The 20,791-nt window shown below is 46.2% G+C and overlaps 1 protein-coding gene across 4 annotated transcripts in view; it reads right to left on the bottom strand.

The window, feature by feature from the left end:
- LDLRAD3 (low density lipoprotein receptor class A domain containing 3) overlaps window positions 1-20,791 on the bottom strand; it is a 273,212-nt gene that overhangs the window by 107,782 nt on the left and 144,639 nt on the right. For 3 of the 4 annotated variants that reach the window (XM_061381148.1, XM_061381149.1, XM_061381146.1), the window contains exon 4: window positions 13,817-13,951. In XM_061381148.1, coding sequence (XP_061237132.1) covers window positions 13,817-13,951 — 135 coding nt within the window. The remainder of the gene's footprint in view (window positions 1-13,816; window positions 13,952-20,791) is intronic. The other variant, XM_061381147.1, reaches the window with a different exon arrangement.

The raw sequence follows: 20,791 nt of genomic DNA, 5'->3' as shown, positions 1-20,791 counted from the left end.
GATTTCGGAAAAGGAGAGACATTTCTGGCTCGGGGTCTCACATGGTGTTGCAGTCAGACAGGGCCTGCCCAGGCATCTTGCTCTCACGAGTCTCTCCAAGGTCTCTCCCTGGACACTAGTTAGGGCTTCCTTACAACATGGCGGCCCCAGGGCAGCTGGACTGCTTACGTGCTGCTGAAGCTTTCAGCAGGGGGCGTACCAAGAGCAAAAAGGAAGCTGCGTGGCCTTTCACAGTCACAGAAGTCACACAGCCATCACTTCTATCATTCTCTGTTGATCAAAATAAGCCCGCCCAGTTTCCAGAGGAAGGCTTCACTTCGTGATGGAAGGATGCCAAAGGATCTGTGGACATGCTTTAAATCTGTTACACGCAGACTGGGAGAAAAAAAGATGTAACTGAGCTGTGGACAGCATGGGGATGCGGGCTTGGGGTGGGGGGAGGGACACACTAGACAGACACGTTCTCCAAATACACGTTTCCAGAAGGGAAGCAGACAGGCGCTGGGAGGCCAAAGGAGTCTGAGGGAAACACTGTAAAAGGTTCTGAGCCACATGGGAAAGCCTGCCTAAGAAATCAGCTAATGAGGACAAAGCACCTGTCCCCTGGAGATTTCCTTCAGCTGCAAACTGACCCAAATCTGAGGCCCACTGACTCCAGGAAAAAAAGCAGAATCAAAGTCATGTTCCTGCCATCTGAAGAATAACTTATCACCTTGATCACATTCCAAAATCAAGATAAAAGCTTGCACAGGGTCACAACAGGCTTACAATAAGTGAGACCATGAAGGAACAAAGAAATACATGAAGTGCCTTTTCAACTGCACACCTGGGAATGCAGAGGAGCTGCCCCTATTGGGTGTATAACTGGGTTTCCCTGTTTGGCACAGCAGGGCACTTCAGCTCAGACCTATTTTGCTTGAGAGCGCGAAGAGGCAAAGCACATCCAGAATGTTCTCTCTCAGGCTGCAGGAATCAGTGCCACTCAGATAAAAATCTGTGGTCTGGTGGCAGTCCACACGAAAAACCCACAGGACATGGTGTGGGCATGCACAAACCTCTGAACTATCAGCTTAGTTTAAAAGAGACTGTGACCAATTATGCCCCAGTATCTCTCCATCCTCCCTTTCTGTCTTTGCAGATATAGACTCCTGGGTTTTAGCTGAGCATATAAAAACCCACAAAGATTAAGAATGCCTTTGTCAGCCTCTCTTGCAGCTAGCTAAGGTCACGTGACTACGTTCAGGTCTCTGGATTAGGAACGAAAGTGATTGTGCAACTTTCGGTTCATTGCCTTAAAGTGAAGCAGTCCATCTGGTCTCCCCCTCTTTCCTCCTTCCTGATGTCTGGGAAATAGTGACCACTGGAGCATCCTTAGGGGAGGGCAGAGCTCCCTACTGGCCCAGACTGCTCATCCCTGGGATGTTATATGTGAGAGAATTCATCTTAGTTGAGGTACTTATTTCAGTTATAACCTCCATCACAGTTAAGACGCTGAATGATAAGGTCTCTTTGTTATAGCAGCTCAGCCTATTTCCTAAACTAACACCTAGTTCCTGAACTGTCTCAAGTCCTTTACACTAAGAACCTCGTGAAAGAAAGAATCTGAGAAAAAATACTAGCAACCGGATACTAAAGATGCCCCCAAATTTGCTCATATCTTTGTTTTCTCTACTTTCCCATCTCTCAAGACCATCCTAATCATCTGAAGTATGAAAATCTTGCTTGATTTCATGTATGATTGACACTGACCACTCTTTCAGTAGATTATCCCTCATAACCCACTCAAGCCAGTTCAAATGAAGAAGAAGGTCTGGTCTAGGTTCCAGAGGCCTCAGTGAAAGCTAGAGATAACGGGTCTCATGAGAACTAGAGCCAGGACTTGGGAAGCCATCCAAGATAAAGCCCATACTCTATCCATCTCTCTCTGGGGACTACCACCTCAGGTCTCTTAGATGTCTCCTAAGCAAACATCGTGTAGAGATAGGACCCAGCCATGTGGAAGACACGGTTGGGAAGGGCAGACCAGTGCCCTTATGCTGTGAATTCTGCCCCTCCCACCTGTGGCTTCCACATGGCTGGGTCCTATCTCTACACAATGTTTGCTTAGCTTCCTAAGGCTGATTCACTCAACCCTGAGCTTCTGAGCTTGAGAGAGTCATTCTGATTCACTACTGGCCAGCCCAGGAACTGACTGGCCGTGGGTCAGGTGTCCAAGTCTGGTTGAGTCAACAGTGACTGAGGTGGTTGGGAACGACCTTGGAAAGCGGAGGGCTGGCCCTTCCAGAGGTCATGAGTGGAGCAGACAGTCTAGAAGGAGCTGAGGGCAGAGCAAGGAGCATGACATCCAATATACTTTGGCCCCAGAACGCATGGAGCATTAATGTTGACATACTGTCAAATGAAGGGGCTTCATGGGACATTTCTCAGGTTAGTAGTATTGGTCAAAGGAGTGGTTCTGTACTTCTGGTCTTCCTCTCTAGCTGAAAATTAAACTATTAGGGAACAGAGCAGCTTCAGGACATTTTCCTGATTTCTCAGAGCACCCAGCAGTGCCCCAGCAAAAGAAGACCTTCAGTAAAAGCCGACTTTGATGGTAATTTGAGCAGCACACACATTACAGAGGGCACAGGACCTCAAGGAAGGGAACTCAGGGAAGGGGAGCATATATTAGAATCGTATTGCAGCATTCCAGGACCAAACAGTAACCAGACTGATAAGCTGCTGAGTTTCCAGAGAGAAACAAGGAGAGAACAAGAAAGGGGTGCTGGAAGCATTTGGGGGCTATGGCAAGATATCTGCAACATCAAAGCAAGAGCTCTCAGGTAGCCAAACCAGAGCCCCTCCAACCACCCCCACCCCCAAGAAAGAGAATTACTGGATTGTGTAACCCAAGGGAGATTTTCAAATCAAGGGTGGGGGCTGGGGAATCTCCAGAGCGTGGCCATCATCTAACCTACCAAGCTATTCTCACGCTGGAGGATTCACAGAATCTGTCACTCCGCAGTCTCATTTACAATATCCGCAAGTCTGAATTAGATTTCCTCTGCCAGTGGGACCGCAAAGCTCCGTAAGATCCACAGAGGATCAGAATCCTCATCACAGGCAATGATAACCAGCCCCTCCCGTGGATTCCATCACCAGAGCAGAGCATCTCATTTCTCCTGATTTTCCTCCTCCGGCTCCACCTTCCAATTGAAGCATGCAGGGAGGGGGCCTGCACAAGCCAGCTCAACCCCCCTGACAGCTTCACCCCCCACCCCACCCCAGACAACCCCACCCCACTCCACACATAAGCACACATGCTGCTCTGGCCATTCGGAATCTCTGCCTCTGAATACGCTGTTCCCTCTGGCTAGATGCCAGCCTCATGCTTGTTTCTGGGTCCATTTTTATTTATCCTTAATGTCTGGACAGAGATTTCATCCTCTGAAGTCTTGCCATATTCCCCTAGGAAAAACAGTCACCCCTCAAGGACTAGTCATGTCCTTGTGTCTCGGCAAGCCACGCTCCTCCTTCCCCTATTACAGCATTAATCATGTGCCTGAGCATGCTAAGTTGCTTCAGTCCTGTCCGACTCCATAGACTGTAGCCCACCAGGCTCCTCTGTCCATGGGGATTCTCTAGGCAAGAATATTGGAGGGGGTAGCCATGCTCTCCTCCAGGGGATCTTCCTGACCCAGGGATACACTTCATGGTGATTATCCACAGGGTGTTGTTTCTGACTATGATCAAGTGCGCTCTGATCGAGCTTTGTGTTTCTTCCAGAACCCAGGGGGAGCCGGGCAGTAACAGGCACGGTGCAAATGATTGGTGTTTGATGAAGGTAAGGAAGAGTCAAGATGGTAAAAGGGTGTTGGGTGGGAAGCTGAGGGCCACAAGCTGTCCACAGACAGACAAACGTCCCCCGCACAATCAGACCGCACAAGACGGCTTGTCCCGAGACTCAAAAAACTTGCAGAGAGCCCCACACTGGGTCCCCCTGCCCGGAAACTTGGTCCGTCTGCCTCAGGAAGAGACACGCTCTACCAGGTGTCCAGGCAGGGGGACAGAGGGAGGGACAGATGGGGACAGAAGCCAGGAGATGCAAAGAGAAAGGGGACCTGTGTGGGGAGTGGGGGAGACTGGAGAAACAGCTCGGAAGATAAGCACTCTGGCTACGAGATCAGGAAGCAATTACTCTGATGAATAGAGAATCATTCTGACTTGCTTCTAAATGAGGGACACATTAGAAATCTAAGCGCCTGCTGCAGTGGGTAAAGGGAAAGAGGCTTCCGTGAGACAAACACTCAATTACTAAGAAGAGAACCCCACAGGTACAGAAAGGCACAATCAACCTCTCTCAACCTCCTTCTGGGTCTTCCACTAAAGTCAGCATTTCTGCCTCTCCCAGCCCAGCTGGGCTTTCAAAGTCTCAAATTAAAAGTGGAAAAAAGGCTTCTACATTCCTCCTGTTAATCGTACCTCCAGCAGTTTTACTCTAGGTGAGGCCAAATAAATTCTTTCAGAGTGACGACTCTTTCCCAGGGTCCCTCTAATGAGGCTTTTGACATCGTCTGGTGACACAAGCTTTGCAGTGAATACTGACCGCCCATCAAATTCTAGGTTGTGACTTTTGGGGCTGGATCCCCTAACCCCAAGCTACTATTTTATTTTTTAACTATAAAAGCTCTTCTCCATTCATACTTGAAAAACAAAACAAAAAATTAGCACTTCTCCCATCTCATGCCCTCCATGATTTCTTTACATGTCTTTGGCTACATGTCACTTGGTTTCATTTTGCGACAGAAAGCCAAGGTCTCTTCCAAAAGCGTAAGCTCCTTTTCCCCTCAACTACCCAAGCCAGTTGCAGGGTTGGGGAGCTGGAGTGGAAGAGCAAAGAGCAGGCCTAACTGGAAAATACTACAGCAGGTTCTCCGGTCCCATAAAAATAGCATCCCCCTGGAGACATGCTTTCTACCCCTTTCTACCCCTGGCCAACCTCATGGAGTTTATCATCAAATCTCGGCAAAAGTGAAAATGAAAGTGAAAGTTGCTCAGTCGTGCCCATTCTCTGCAACCCCATGGAATTCTCCAGGCCAGAATACTGGAGTAGGTAGCCATTTCCTTCTCCAGGGGATCTTTCCAACCCAGGGATCAAACCCAGGTCTCCTACATTGCAGGCAGATTCTTTACCAGCTGAGCCACCAAGGAAGCCCCAACTAGCAATGCTAGCTGCCGATACATCCTGAGGCCATCACCCTGTCCATCCCCGCTGTCGTCACTAACCCCACTATCGTCACGGTCACACATCCGGTCCATGACTCAGTGCAGTTCAGTCCAGTCACTCAGTCGTGTCCGACTCTTGGAGACCCCATGGACTGCAGCACGCCAGGCCTCCCTGTCCATCACCAACTCCTGGAGTTCACTCAAACTCATGTCCATCGAGTCGGTGATGCCATTCAACCATCTCATCCTCTGCCGTCCCCTTCTCCTTCAATCTTTCCCAGCATCAGGGTCTTTTCCAATGAGTCAGCTCTTTGCATCAGGTGGCCAAAGTACTGGAGTTTCACCTTCAGCATCAGTCCTTCCAATGAACACCCAGGACGGATCTCCTTTAGGGTAGACTGGCTGGATCTCCTTGCAGTCCAAGGGACCCTCAAGAGTCTTCTCCAACGCCACAGTTCAAAAGCATCAATTCCTCAGCACTCAGCTTTCTTTACAGTCCAACTCTCACATCCATACATGACGACTGGAAGAATCATAGCCTTCACTAGACTGACCTTTGTTGGTAAAGTAATGTCTCTGCTTTTTAATATGCTGTCTAGGTTGGTCACAGCTTTTCTTCCAAAGAGGAAGTGTCTTTTAACTTCATAGCTGCAGTCACCATCTGCAGTGATTTTGGAGCCCAGAAAAATAAAGTCTCTCACTGTTTCTATTGTTTCTCCATCTATTTGCCATGAAGTGATGGCACCAGACGCCATGATCTTTGTTTTTTGAATGCTAAGTTTCAAGCCAGCTTTTTCACTCTCCTCTTTCATTTTCATGAAGAGGCTCTTTATTTTCTCTTTGCTTTCTGCCATAAGGGTGGTGTCATCTGCATATCTGAGGTTATTGACATTTTTCTCCCAGCAATCTTGATTCTAGCTTGTGTTTCATCCAGCCTGGCATTTCACATGATGAAATCTGCGTATAAGTTAAATAAGCAGGGTGACAATATATGGCCTTGACGTACTCCTTTACCAGTTTGGAACCAGTTCGTTGTTCCATGTCCACTTCTAACTGTTGCTTCTTGACCTGCATACAGATTTCTCAGGAGGCAGGTAAGGTGGTCTGGTATTCCCATCTCTTGAAGAATTTTCCACAGTTTGTTGTGATCCACACAGTCAAAGCTTTTAGTGTAGTCAATGAAGCAGAAGTAGATGTTTTTTCTGGAACTCTCTTCCAGAAAAGAAGACTGCCGTGAGTGCCCATGGAGAAAATCCAAGATCCTTAATGTGGCTCCAATTCACCACACCACAGACCACTGCTGATGGCGCCAACTTACTTCCAAGTTATTCCTCTCCTGTCCACCAGAGGGCGCCACGTGGTTGGTTGGTTTGTTTTCCCCAGTCTTTCAAATGCACCAAATGGCCGACTCTTTACCGTCTGAGCCATCTGGGAAGCCCTCAAATGCACCATGCTGTCACCATGCTCAGTCCTGGATCTTACAGCCTATAGTTCCTTCTCCCCAGAAGGTTCCTTCCCCCCCACCCTCCCCTCCTCTTGTCCAGTTAATTCCCCTTATCTTCCCTGTTTCATCTTCAGCATCACTTTCTCAAGAAGGTCTCCAATTCCTTCACTTCCACAGCATCCTGCCTCTGCCCTTCCCACACACTCCTCACACCAGTAATCAACTCAATGCCTATTTTTCCTACGGGGATGTAGGTGTCAACAGAGCAGAGACCACACTTGTCTTGCTTCCTATTGCCATCTTCCATTCTAAGATCCACATCCCCCCTCTCCCATTTTAACATTCTAAAACTGGGACGCATCTTAAAATCAATAGTCCATCATAACTGAATTGTCAGCATTTCCTCTTTCTCAGCAAAACATAAAACAATAGTGGGCCTTACACTTGATGGCATCTTGGTATTTGTCAAAATAAGGTATGTCCCTGTGTCTAATGGGCCCAGTGCCCAGCACATAGCAGCCGTCAATAAATTTTACGTGATAAATACACACAGACACACACACATTTCCCGAGGACCTGATATTAGCCAGGTTTTGCTATATAACAAACACACTTTAAAATCTCTGGCCACAGCAGAGATTTAGTGTCTCACGCAGTGGTCTGCAGGTGGGCTGCATCTTTGTGGCTTCTGCTGGGACAGACCCCAGGCTGTGGCTTGGGTTCAGGTCTGACCCATGTGTCACTTTTCCTTGGACCAGTAGTCTGGTCATCTCATGGCAGACATTAGAATGAAAGAGAGCAAGCACGAGAGCCCGGCACATGCCAGGCTCCTTTATCGTCTGTCCGCCAACATCCCACAGTCAGAGCAAGCCTGGCATCTGCAGGTAGGGAACCGCCTCTGGCCACTGTGCCAGGTCACAGGGTAGAGGGAGGGACCGAAGACCTGCAGAGAAGAATCCACCCACCGTAGGCCCCGCATGGAGGACAGATCTGGGAAGGGACACCACACCGCACATTTCCGCAGCACCGAGGGCCAGCTCACACACTGGACAAGACAGAACACGGCCCTGCTCACCATGAGTGAAGGCCCCTGCGTTAGCAGTGGTGGTCCAAACGGCTCATCCCTCTGCCCAGCGGCCGCAAGGAATCCTCCTTGATTCCCTTTGCTGCCAGGCTTTATTTGAGGTATTTATTTAAGAGCATGACTAAGAAGCAATCACTACCCTGAAATCTTTCTTTCTGCAGCTAATTATCCATTGTAAGGCTAGGCTCCAGCTCCCAATCTGAGTGGGTGACTGGCTAATTTATTTACTAAAAATTTTTTTAATTGAAATATAGTAGATTTACAATAACGTGTTAATTACTGATATACAGCAAAGTGACTCAGTTACACATGTATATTCTTTGTTGAAATATTCTCTTCCGTGATGCTTTATCATAGGATACTGAATACAGTTCTCTGTGTTCTACAGTAGGACCTTGTTGTTTGTTCATTCTCTATATAAAAGCTTATATCTACTCTCCCCAGCCCCCAACTCCATCCCTCCCTCAACCCCTCGCCGTAGGCAATCCTCAGGGTGGCTGGCTAATTTAGGTCAGCTAGGGCTTAGGACCAGACGGTAGAAGACCCGAGTGCCACCGTCCTAAGGTGCCCGGACAGCAGAAGTGTTGACGGTCTTGGTCAGGACTTGCTGGAAAGCCGGAGGCATTCTGGCATCCTGATTTCGGTCTCAGAGCTGCTGTGGAGACAGAGTTAATGAGGCCTGCACACCGAGTACAGAAAATGAACATCTCAAAATGCACGCTGGGAGATGGCCCATTAACCACGCACGGCTCGGCCCAGTGCTCTCCCCACCAGGAGGAGGCCCGCTCGACTGTCCTGATTCCAAGAAGGCCCCGAGCACTTTCACGACTCCCTTACGTCCTCACCTCCCTTTGATTTTGCACTCTGCTCACTTCTTAGCAGCTCCGCATGCCTCTGTCTGTCTTTCTGCCGTGGCACTTGGCACAGGGCTGTGCTGTGCCTCAGTGTGACTTCCTGAGAGCCGTATGCCCTTGCTAGGGCTGCAGTAACAAATGCCACCAACTAGACGGCTTCAACAAGACATTTTCGGTCTTGTGGTTCTGGCACGCTGGCTCCTGCTAGGGGCTGTCAAGAAAAATCCGTGTCTCTCTGTTGGCTTCTGGAGGTTTGCTGGCAATCTCTGGTGTCCCCTGGCATGTAGCTATATCACCCAAGTTCCGTCTTCATGTCCCTCTGTCATCTGTGTTGCAACACGCCCTTTCGATAAGGACATCAGTCACATGGGACTAGGGGCACATCCCCCTGCAGTGTGACCTCACTGTAACTAATTTCAATGCAAGGACTCAATTTCCAAGTAAGGTCACATCCTGCGGTTTAGGACTTCAACATATAAGCTATAGGAAAGAACATAATTCAAGAGACTCCAAGACCACTTCCGTATCCCCTGCATAAGTTCAGGGCCTGGCACCAGGGGGCACGGCATCACCTGCCTCCTGACCAAAGTGCCAAAAAGGACAGCTCACGTGCTCTCTCTCTGTCTCTCACACACGTACACACACACGCCCAATCCTACAGAAGAACAGGACAAAGCCGTCACTGTTAGCTTCTGGTGAGGTGCCCAACCTCACGGCCAGCTTTCCAAATTCTTCTCTAAGCATTATCACCAGGATACAGCAAGCGAGATAAAGAAACTGCAACCCGAGTGCCAATACACTCAATTAACTACCCTGGCACTGGTGGCTTCTTCAAAAGAGCTTAACTCCCTAGCACTCCTCACCCGGGAGAAGGTAGGCAGGCCTCATTTGTCTTTCTGACTGAGAGGGGGACTTGAATACAAAGAGAGGAAAATATGCCAGCCTCATACACAACCTCCCCGCCGAGCTCAAGGGACGAAGGCGGGAAAGGTCTGCTGTTCCTGGTCCCAGCACAGTGGTACCCAGACAACCACAGCACAGGGTGATGGAGAACGCTAACTCGTACCTCGGAGGACCTAAGTTCCCGGCTTCATTGCCCACTCGCTGTGTGGTCATGCCACAGCTATGGGACCTCTCTGTTCCTCAGGTTCTTCCTCTAGAAAAATGAGGGTCATTTTCTCTTCCTGGATCCTCCTGTCACAGGGATTTGGTGAGGACTGAGTAAGAAAATGTAAGTCAAATGCTTGGAACGGGGCCTGCCACTTAGCGCTTAATGTGATGGCTAGTCTTGTAAACATCCTGTTTGATCTCCATCCAAAGGACTGACCCTCTCTCACCATCACCCGAGTCTTCATAAGCTCTCTGTGACTGGAATGATCAGAAGTGGGGCCCACATAAGAGGTATTCATGGTGTCCGTTTTCTAGTATGGCGTAGCAAATTACTCTGAAACCTACAGGCTTAAAAAAAACAAATGTTCTTATCTCACAGTTTCTGTGGCTCAGAAATCCAGGAGTAGCTGAGCTCTGCTTACTACAGTTAGAGAAGGCTACCATTGCGGTTATCTCCTGGGCCGCAGAGAGTTCAAGGTTGGACCGAGGGAGAGGCCAATTTTGGGCTCACGCTTGTGGTTACTGGAGGCCTTGGTTCCTCACGGCATTTGGTTGGAGTTCCCTGCCATGCAGGCCTATCTGTGGCACAGCTCACATCATGGCAGCTGCCGCATTAGAGTGAGGGAGACGGTAAGAAAAACAGACATGGGGTCTTTTGTAATCTTACACTGGAACTGACATCCCATCGCTTCTACTGCTATTTTCTTTGTTAAAAGTGAATCACAATTTATACACCTGTGTTCGCAGCAGCATGACTCACAATAGCCAAAAGGTGGGAGCAACTCACGTGTCCATCAACAGATGAATGGATACACAAAATGTGGTACTGGTGTACAATGGAGTGTGATACAGCCTCAAGTAAAAAGGCAGACAATTCTGACACATGCATGGATGAACCTTGAAGACGTTATGTGAGTGAAGCAAGCCAGTCACCAAAAGATAAATACGCTGTACGATTCCATTTATAGGAGGTATCTAGAATAGTCAAATTCATGAAAACAAAGTGGAATTGCCAGGGGCTGGAGGAGGAGGCATGGGGAGCTGTTGTTTAATGGGCATAGAGTTTTAGTTTGGCAAGATGGAAAAGTTCTGGAGATTTAGCTGCACAACAAGGTAAACTGTTGAACCATTTATTTAAAAATGGTTAATACAGTAAATTCTGTGTCATGTGTGGGTGTGTGCATGCTAAGTCACTTCAGTCACGTCCCACTCTTTGTGACCCCACGGACCATAGCTCCAGCAGGCTCCTCTGTCCATGGGATTCTCCAGGCAAGAATACTGGAGTGGGTTGCCATGCCTTCCTCTAGGGGATCTTCCCAACCCAGGGAACGAACTCTCATCTCCTGCACTGCAGGCAGATTCTCTGGCCAATGGACCACCTGGAAAGACCCTGTTATGTGTAATTTGCCACAATTGGAAAAAAAAAGCAAGTCACAAGGTCCAGATCACATGCAAAGGGATGGGATCATACCAAAACATCAACCCTAGGGGCTGGGTACTGCTGAGGGTGGCCTGCCATCGTCAGTCATGCATCCAAAGTTGGCAAGAATCTATCGGTTCAACCAGGACTGAATCCAGCGTGTTTAAGACCACCTAGGTGCTGGCCACAGCCAATTTGTGCAGAGCAGCACCTGCTGACCCTCAGATGCACCCTCTCAGGGAAGGTTCCTAAGCAACAGAAAGTCATTTCCAAAGACTGCTCCAAAGCCACTGCTCATGGAATTACCTTGTAATGGTTTACACTTCCAATCAGTGAAGCCCCAACTAAAATTCGATTCCACCATAGTGTTTGGTCTCCAATACATCCCATCGGGAATTGAGAGGTACAGTAATGACTGTACTTTCATGGTCCCATTCCCGCCTCCGAGTCCTGGCAGGGTTTGTTGCTTTGCAAGGCCACATGTAAGGAAAGGAAGTAGACGGGGACGAGAAGAAGAAGAGAGGAGAGGCGCACACAGAGCTGGAGTCTCTCAGTGGAGACACGACCTTTTCATACCCTCATCAAATTAGAGGAAAAGTATGTCAAGCACCCTATTTCCTGTCTTGAGGTCAGTTTTCTCCATTCCATCAAAATAAGCATCATAAAATATCATTTTATTTTCCCACATCAACTGGAAGCAATGATGTAATTTCTGAGGGCTGGAAGCCCAGCAGAAGCAGCTGGGATGTATTAATATTTTGACTAAAGGAGTTCATGTACAGAAGGTGCCCAGCACAGTAGCTGGTACAGGGCAGGGATCGATAAACGTTAGCTATTATTAAGATGACAATAGGTCAAATCCTACACAATATAGTGTCTACTCAAGATGCCTCTGAAATTCTTCAGGAAGACATTTAAAATCCCCAGATGGGTCAGGTATTCCCCCCGCATGGGCACACTGGTGTTCCTTTCAGCAGCAAAATTAGCAGTCAGTTTACATTTAGAAGCTGCCTGACAGAGAAAAGCATACCCTTCAATACTAGAGTTACACCCAGAGCACAGGGACATTCATATCGCTAATGGGTTATAGTGGTTCACAGATTTTCACATGAATTCAATTTATCTGGAGGGCCTATTAAAACACAGACTGTTGCTGGACTCACCCCTAGGGTCTGTTCGATGGGTCTGGGTACAGCCTGAACTTTGCCGTAAAGAGTTCCCAAGTGATGCTGATCCTGCTGGTCTGATAGCTAAACTTTGAGAGCCACTTGTGAGGAGAGGACACAAGGAGGGGATTTTTCTAAGGTCAGGACAATCAGAGGCTAACTCTGCCCAAGACCCACCTCCCAGAGCTGCTCTCTGTACAAATTTTGGCAAAGTCCAAGTAGATACAGATTTTGTCTTTTCTCGTCTAAGGACCTCAGGCATATGGAATGGATTGATCATAAGCCTTAATGTGTGGCCCACTCTCACCAGGGCTCTATGCATGGCCCATCTGTTCATTCATTCATTCTTAACAATGTAATAAATACCTACTAAAATTAAAGCCAGGACCTTGAAAGGAACCTCCACCTAAGTTCATCCTACCTCCCAACCACCCTACCTCCCAACATATGAGTTAACCAGTTATCCATCCTTATCTTGTTTTTCTTTTTTGCAGCATTATTAAATCTGTAATCAGTGATACAATCATAGAGTGGCATACTGAATAACAGTCAAAACAAATTATCTCTACCAGCAAAATAATACAGGTGGATCACAACAACTTAATACTAAGTGAGAAAAGTAATGATTGCATATGGATGATACCAGCTTATAACATTAGAAATATATACTTTTTAGGATGCCTTAAAATTGACATGCATTTTTAAAATCGTTGTATTTTTTTCTAATCACTGAAGAAATAAATATGTGTTAACTGGAAAAGAGTCAATGAATAAGAAAAGGTATCTGGTCAGTTTTAACAGGGGAGGCTATGGCCCCTGAGTGTCCTTCTGGGTTCCCTAAAAAGCTCATCTTTCCATCCCCAAATGCATCCTTTGGTTTCCATTCAACAGCTCTGAGAGGAATAGGCAATTCACACAAGAGGAAATGAAGTAGTAACAAACACCCAGGAGAAAATGTTACCTTAGCTCATCATCAGAGAAATGCAAACTAAAGCATTTGGGGAACTATCATTCTATGACTACTACAACAGCCAAAATAGGGAAAAGAGGACCAGAGTGAACTCTTGGGATATTACTGTAAACCTGATACACACAGATAATACTAGCAGCAGCGGAAAAATTTTTTAAATTTCCCAACAGCTATATGATGAGATGTAGTCATGAACTGCGCAGATGTCTTACTCTGCCGAATTTATCCTGAAGAAGTAACTCAATGGAAACACCTCAGTGGCTCCCAACAATGCAACTACTTAGAAAACCATAGTGGAGACCACTGTCACGATATGCAGTGCGACTGGGCAAATTACAATTTTGAAGAGAAAAATGTGTATTTGCTATTTAATGCATGAGAAATACGAAGTACAAAACGGTAGGTGGGCTATGGTTAAAACCATGTGTACGAGAGCTGCGTGCTAAGAGCAGAAATAGACACAGCTGTTGTACTTGGAGGTGGATGGGAGTTGCTTTCTTCCGTGTTACTGTGGTGCGGTGTCGTAATTTATTTGTTTTTTTATGAACCTGGGAGGCTCCTACCTTGAGAACTCTCACAGCTTTCCTCGTCACTGTTGTCTTGACAGTTATTCTGCCCGTCACAAATGAAGCTCTTGTCAATGCAGAGGCCATTCTTGCAGTGGTAGCGGGCAGTGGAGCAGAGCAGAGGGTTTGCTGCTGTGAAGGGAGAACAGAGCAGATTACCAGGGAGGTTAGCCAGTCCCCTTGGGATGCCCAGAACCTTCTCCATCTAGGGGTATGTCCTGCTCTGGAAGCAGTGAACTCAGCTCGGATGGCTGTCTCAAAGCCTGTCCTGGGAGACTGGTCAAGCAATGACTTGGATAGGGCAAGACTGACTCTGTCCCATTCTAAAAGCTCCTTTTTCTGCTATACCACAGGTTTTGGTTGGTTATCCATTTTAAATACAGCAGTGTGTACATGACCAATGTTATGTGCCAGCCTAGATGGGAGGGGGGACTTGGAGGAGAATGGATACATGCATATATATGGCTGAATCCCTTCACTGTTCACCTGAGACTATCACAACATTGCTAATTGGCTATTCACCAGTACAAAATGTTTTTGGTGTTAAAAATAAAACTTACATTAAAAAATAAATTATTTGAAAAGAAAAATAGAAGCTTTTTCCAAAGCATAATGCTGGTGCCCTATAAGCATACCAACATGGCCAGAGGGCAATGCCCAGCCCCAACTGGCCCACCTCGAGGTGGGTCAGCAGCCTCTGAGGGGTCTAGAGCAAAACCGGAATCTCCCAGGAGAGTCAGGAATGGAACGGTCAGTAACATAAGGACACACAGAGAAGAGCAAAGACGGAAGGAGAAGCTGGGTTGGGGATCCATGAACCTCTGCCGCTGACGGAGCAATGGCACACGTAATCCAGGGGCTATGTTGGATCCTACTGGTTACCTAACTATGGACCTTCCCGGTAAGTGCTCGTGTTTCTCCAGCTCACCCAGGTGAGCGCAGTGGTCTACTTTGCAATTAAAAAACAAAAAAAAAACCATTAACCCACTTGGTCAGCCTGAATGGCCCCCAGATACAAGCACTTTCAGAAACCTTAAAAAGAAAAATGACAGAAACAGCCTTTCTCCTCAAGGAAGAAGGTGGCAACCAGCCAGTGTGGAGTCAACACAAAACCCCTTAACAAAGCAAATCTCCATGGAAAATCACTGTTTCTACTGCACAATTTATCTTGCTTCGCCACTCCCTGCAGCACAATTCAAGCAAGGCTCTTTCCAGGGCTCTATTTTCGATAAATGAAGCAGCAAAAGGAGAAATTACTCCAGCCCCAACTCTGCCATTTATTAGCTGTGTGATCTAAGGTAACTTATTTCACTTCTCTGAGCCTCAACTTCCTTTTTCCGTGCACAGTACAGGCTCCATAATTTGAGGGCCCACTGCGAACTGACAATGTGAGGTCATTTTTCAAAAATTACTTAAAAATTCAAAAAGATAAGTGCTGGGCATAAAAGCAAGTCTGGCATGCTTCGGAGCTAAGCACGAATCCTGTGCTGGTCACAGGTCCATGAATCTGGCCCTGCTACTTACAGCTCAAAGGAGATGACACGTGAGAAAATGTGCAGTGCAGAGTCTGACACACAGGGGCGCAGGAAATGTTGGACGTGCTCCCCAAGTTATGTCTGCCTCGGTCCTCCAGAGCGTGGCCCTTCCCGAAGGAGCAACACTGGTGATGATGCAGACGGGCCTTCCTGGGACCTTGGGTTATGAATTGAGCCAGCACCTGCATTATACACGGTACCAGGGCAGGATGACAGACTCAGCACTGAAGACGGTTAGGGGCTTAGGAACAAGTCAGCGCCAGCATCTCTGGGTGGTCCTCACCGGCAAGATGGCAGTTGTCATTTATCTTTCCCATCTGCTTCACAGAGCGATTGTCAAGAGGCACTGCAATCACAGCTGCAGACTGCAAACTTCACAGGGCCCTGCAGACCCAAAGGGCTGTGGAGTTTTTTATTTTTTAACTTGTCAACTCAGAAAGTTTCATCTGAAAGGTCAGAGGAAGCAGAGGGATGGGGAAGCCAGCACTCTTAGTTTTGAAAATGAAGGACCAGTGTGAAGGCAAGCAATAGGAGTCTGGCCTGGAAATGGAAGTTTTAATTACTTAAATCGCTGTGGGTCAAAGAATGGTTCCACTTGATCATGCTGAAACCAAAGTCTGACTTCAGCCAAAACCAGAAAGGGGAAACCCAAAACCACAAGTCACATTTGGTTTCTGTCCAAGGCAGCCCTCCAAACCCTTCAGCATCCCACCATGGTGGCCTCTGGCTTCCCTGGGACCCTGTGGGTCACGTCCATGCAGCCAAAGCATCGACAACAATCAGCTCACTCTAATGGACAGCCTTGGAAAAGTGGAAAATCCCACCTCGAATGGGAAGACTTGCAAGAAGGGGCTGCTGCAAACTTACCTGAATCCCCCTACCCCCAGTAGGAGGGCTGTGCTGAACCAATATTGAAGACATTGCTGGTGTCTACTGACCTTTCTTCAGCCTTAGACCCTTCCAACCTCATAAACTTTTCCAAGGAAAAGAAGTCATATGCGAGCATGTGCATACACATGTACCACATATATGCATGCATATGTGTAAGTATGAGTATATCCAGATCATGTGCATGTGTGCTAAGTTGCTTCAGTCGTGTCTGACTCTGTCCGACCCTATGGACTGTAGCCTGCCAGGCTCCTCTGTCCATGGGATTCTCCAGACAAGAATACTGGAGTGGGTTGCCATGTCCTCCTCCAGGGGATCTTCCCAACCCAGGGACTGAACCCATATCTCTTGTATCTCCTGCACTGGCAGGCGGGTTCTTTCCCACTAGCACCTGGGAAGCCCTGTCCAGAGCACACATAGCTCCAAATGAATGAAGACTGTCTATACCTTAACACACAGCTGTACTGATAAAGAATCCACCGGGACCAAAAACCAGTCTCGGTGCATAGAATGAATACATATATGTGTTTCCAATGCATATAACCAAAAGAACCAGAATCAGAATATAGAAAGAACTCTCACAATTCAAAAGAAAAAAGACAAACAATAGGAAAATGGGCAAAGGACATGACCGGGCAATTCCCATCAGAGCAATGGCAAACGCTCAGTAACAACTTGAAAAAAATGTTGACAGCAGCAGCCAGAAACGAAAGCACCACTTGAACCGCAGCAGACTTGCCAAACTTCAGGTCTTAAAATTCCAGGTTGTGGCTGGGGAGGGAGAGGAAGTCTTAGAGACTGCTCGTGGGAGTGTAAATTTGTAGATCCACCTCGGAGACCAATTGAGTGATACCAGGTGATGCTCAAGGGGCATACGCCCCACGGCTCGGTCATTTCACTTCCAGCTACACAAATGTTCACCAAAACACTGTTTGTAAAAAAAAATATTAGCAATGACCCAAATATTCACCCACAGGCGAATTAACACCATGCGCTACATTGTTATAACACAATTTTACAGCAGGAGATGGCTAACTTTTTCTGTACAGGACCAGACAGTAAACATTCTAGCTTTTAGTAACCTTTGGGTCTTGGCCTCTTTCTTAACTATTCAATTTTGCCATGGTGGTACAAAGTGACCATAGAAAACTCATAAATGAAGATCAGGGCTGTGTTCCAATAAAACTTGATTTATGGGTAATAAACACATTTAAAGTTAAGTAACTTTCAAACAGGGCATAGGACAATTTGGGGCCAACACCTGCTGAACAGCAGTGAAAAATGAATGAACCAATAAATAAGGTCCTATTGTACAGCACAGGGAACTATATTCGATATCCTGGGATAAACTATAACAGAAAAGATGAAAAGAATATATATATATATATATGTGTGTGTGTATAACAGTCACTTTGCTGTATAGCAGAAATTAATACAACATTGTAAATTAACTATACTTCAAATGCAAAAAATACAAAATAAGAAAGGACCAGAATCAAGATGGATCAATCTCACAAATATAATCATGGGGAAAAAGTTATAAAAGATACTGGCAAGTTATATAAAAATATGCATAGGGTTGTACCACTCAGATGAAATTACCTATGCAAAAGAATGCTATCTATTATTCACGTTATAAAAATGCATACTTGCATTGTAAGGTCAGTGGACGCCTCTGGAGAGAAGGGGAGGACAGGATCAGAGAAGGCTGTACTGAAGACTGGTAATGATATTTGTTAAGATTTTATTATTTTAAAAACCTGAAGCAAATAAGGAATATAGCAATATGGTTTTTTTTTCCATTGAGAAATAACTGACATACAATATTATATTAGTTTTGGGTGTAAAATGCAATGATGTGATATTGGTATATATTGCAATAAGTCTAGTTAACATCCGTCACCACATACTGTTACAAAATCATTTTTGTGATGAGAACTTCAAGGATCTACTCTCTTGGTAATTTTCAAATATATAACGTGGTACTATTAACTATAGTTAATACAGTTACATTAGAATGTATTATAATATAGTACTATTAATTATAATAATATAGCCATGCGTGTGTTAGTCACTCAGTCATGTCTGACTCTTTGCGACCCCATGGACTGCAGCCCACCATTCCTCTGTCCATGGAATTCTCGAGGAAAGTATACTGGAGTGGGTTGCCATGCTCTTCTCCAAATATAGCCATCAGATCAGATCAGATCAGTCACTAAGTCGTGTCCGACTCTTTGCGACCCCATGAATCGCAGCACGCCAGGCCTCCCTGTCCATCACTAACTCCCGGAGTTCACTCAGTCTCAAGTCCATCGAGTCAGTGATGCCATCCAGCCATCTCATCCTCTGTTGTCCCCTTCTCCTCTTGCCCCCAATCCCTCCCAGCATCAGAGTCTTTTCCAATGAGTCAACTCTTCGCATGAGGTGGCCAAAGTACTGGAGTTTCAGCTTTAGCATCATTCCTTCCAAAGAAATCCCAGGACTGATCTCCTTCACAATGGACTGGTTGGATCTCCTTGCAGTCCAAGGGACTCTCAAGAGTCTTCTCCAACACCACAGTTCAAAAGCATCAATTCTTCGGCACTCAGCCTTCTTCACAGTCCAACTCTCACATCCATACATGACCACTGGAAAAACCATAGCCTTGACTAGATGGACCTTTGTTGGCAAAGTAATGTCTCTGCTTTTGAATATGCTATCTAGGTTGGTCATAACTTTCCTTCCAAGGAGTAAGCATCTTTTAATTTCATGGCTGCAGTCACCATCTGCAGTGATTTTGGAGCCCCCAAAAATAAAGTGTGACACTGTTTCCACTGTTTCCCCATCTATTTGCCATGAAGTGATGGGACCAGGTGCCATGATCTTCGTTTTCTGAATGTTGAGCTTTAAGCCAACTTTGTCACTCTCCACTTTCACTTTCATCAAGAGGCTTTTGAGTTCCTCTTCACTTTCTGCCATAAGGGTGGTGTCATCTGCATATCTGAGGTTATTGATATTTCTCCCAGCAATCTTGATTCCAGCTTGTGTTTCTTCCACTCCAGCATTTCTCATGATGTACTCTGCATATAAGTTAAATAAACAGGGTGACAATATACAGCCTTGACGTACTCCTTTTCCTATTTGGAACCAGTCTGTTGTTCCATGTCCAGTTCTAACTGCTGCTTCCTGACCTGCATACGGATTTCTCAAGAGGCAGGTCAGGTGGTCTGGTATTCCCATCTCTTGAAGAATTTTCCACAGTTTATTGTGATCCACACAGTCAAAGGCTTTGGTATAGTCAATAAAGCAGAAACAGATGTTTTTCTGGAACTCTCTTGCTTTTTCCATGATCCAGCGGATGTTGGCAATTTGATCTCTGGTTCCTCTGCCTTTTCTAAAACCAGCTTGAACATCAGGAAGTTCACGGTTCACATATTGCTGAAGCCTGGCTTGGAGAATTTTGAGCATTACTTGACTAGCATGTGAGATGAGTGCAATTGTGCGGTAGTTTGAGCATTATTTGGCATTGCCTTTCTTTGGGATTGGAATGAAAACTGACCTTTTCCAGTCCTGTGGCCACTGCTGAGTTTTCCAAATTTGCTGGCATATTGAGTGCAGCTCTTTCACAGCATCATCTTTCAGGATTTGGAATAGCTCAACTGGAATTCTATCACCTCCACTAGCTTTGTTCGTAGTGATGCTTTCTAAGGCCCACTTGACTTCACATTCCAGGATGTCTGGCTCTAGGTCAGTGATCACACCATCGTGATTATCTGGGTCGTGAAGATCTTTTTTGTACAGTTCTTCTGTGTATTCTTGCCATCTCTTCTTAATATCTTCTGCTTCTGTTAGGTCCATACCATTTCTGTCCTTTATCGAGCCCATCTTTGCATGAAATGTTCCTTTGGTATCTCTGATTTTCTTGAATAGATCTCTAGTCTTTCCCACTCTGTTGTTTTCCTCTATTTCTTTGCATTGATTGCTGAAGAAGGCTTTCTTATCTCTTCTTGCTATTCTTTGGAACTCTGCATTCCGATGTTTATATCTTTCCTTTTCTCCTTTGCTTTTCGCTTCTCTTCTTTTCACAGCTATTTGTAAGGCCTCCCCAGACAGCCATTTTGCTTTTTTGCATTTCTTTTCCATGGGGATGGTCTTGATCCCTGTCTCCTGTACAATGTCATGAATCTCATTCCATAGTTCATCAGGCACTCTATCTATCAGATCTAGGCCCTTAAATCTATTTCTCACTTCCACTGTATAATCATAAGGGATTTGATTTAGGTCATACCATAGCCATAGCCATAACTATAGGTAATATGTGGGACTCCCCTGGTGGCTCAGATGGTTAAAATTCTGCCTGCAATGCAGGAGATCTGGGTTCAATCCCTGGGTCAGGAAGATCTCCTGGAGAAGGGAATGGCAACCCACTCCAGTATTCTTGCCTGGAGAATCTCATGGACAGAGGAGCCTAGCGGGCTACAGTCCACAGGGTCACAAAGAGTCAGACACGACTGAATGACTATCACGCACACATAGTTAATATGACTTTTAAAATAGGGTGTGGGAAATA

This window comes from Bos javanicus, chromosome 15, assembly GCF_032452875.1.
Source record: "Bos javanicus breed banteng chromosome 15, ARS-OSU_banteng_1.0, whole genome shotgun sequence".
NCBI lineage: Eukaryota > Metazoa > Chordata > Mammalia > Artiodactyla > Bovidae > Bos > Bos javanicus.
Note: the sequence above shows the minus strand (reverse complement) of the source record. Positions and strands in the feature narration are given on the sequence as shown.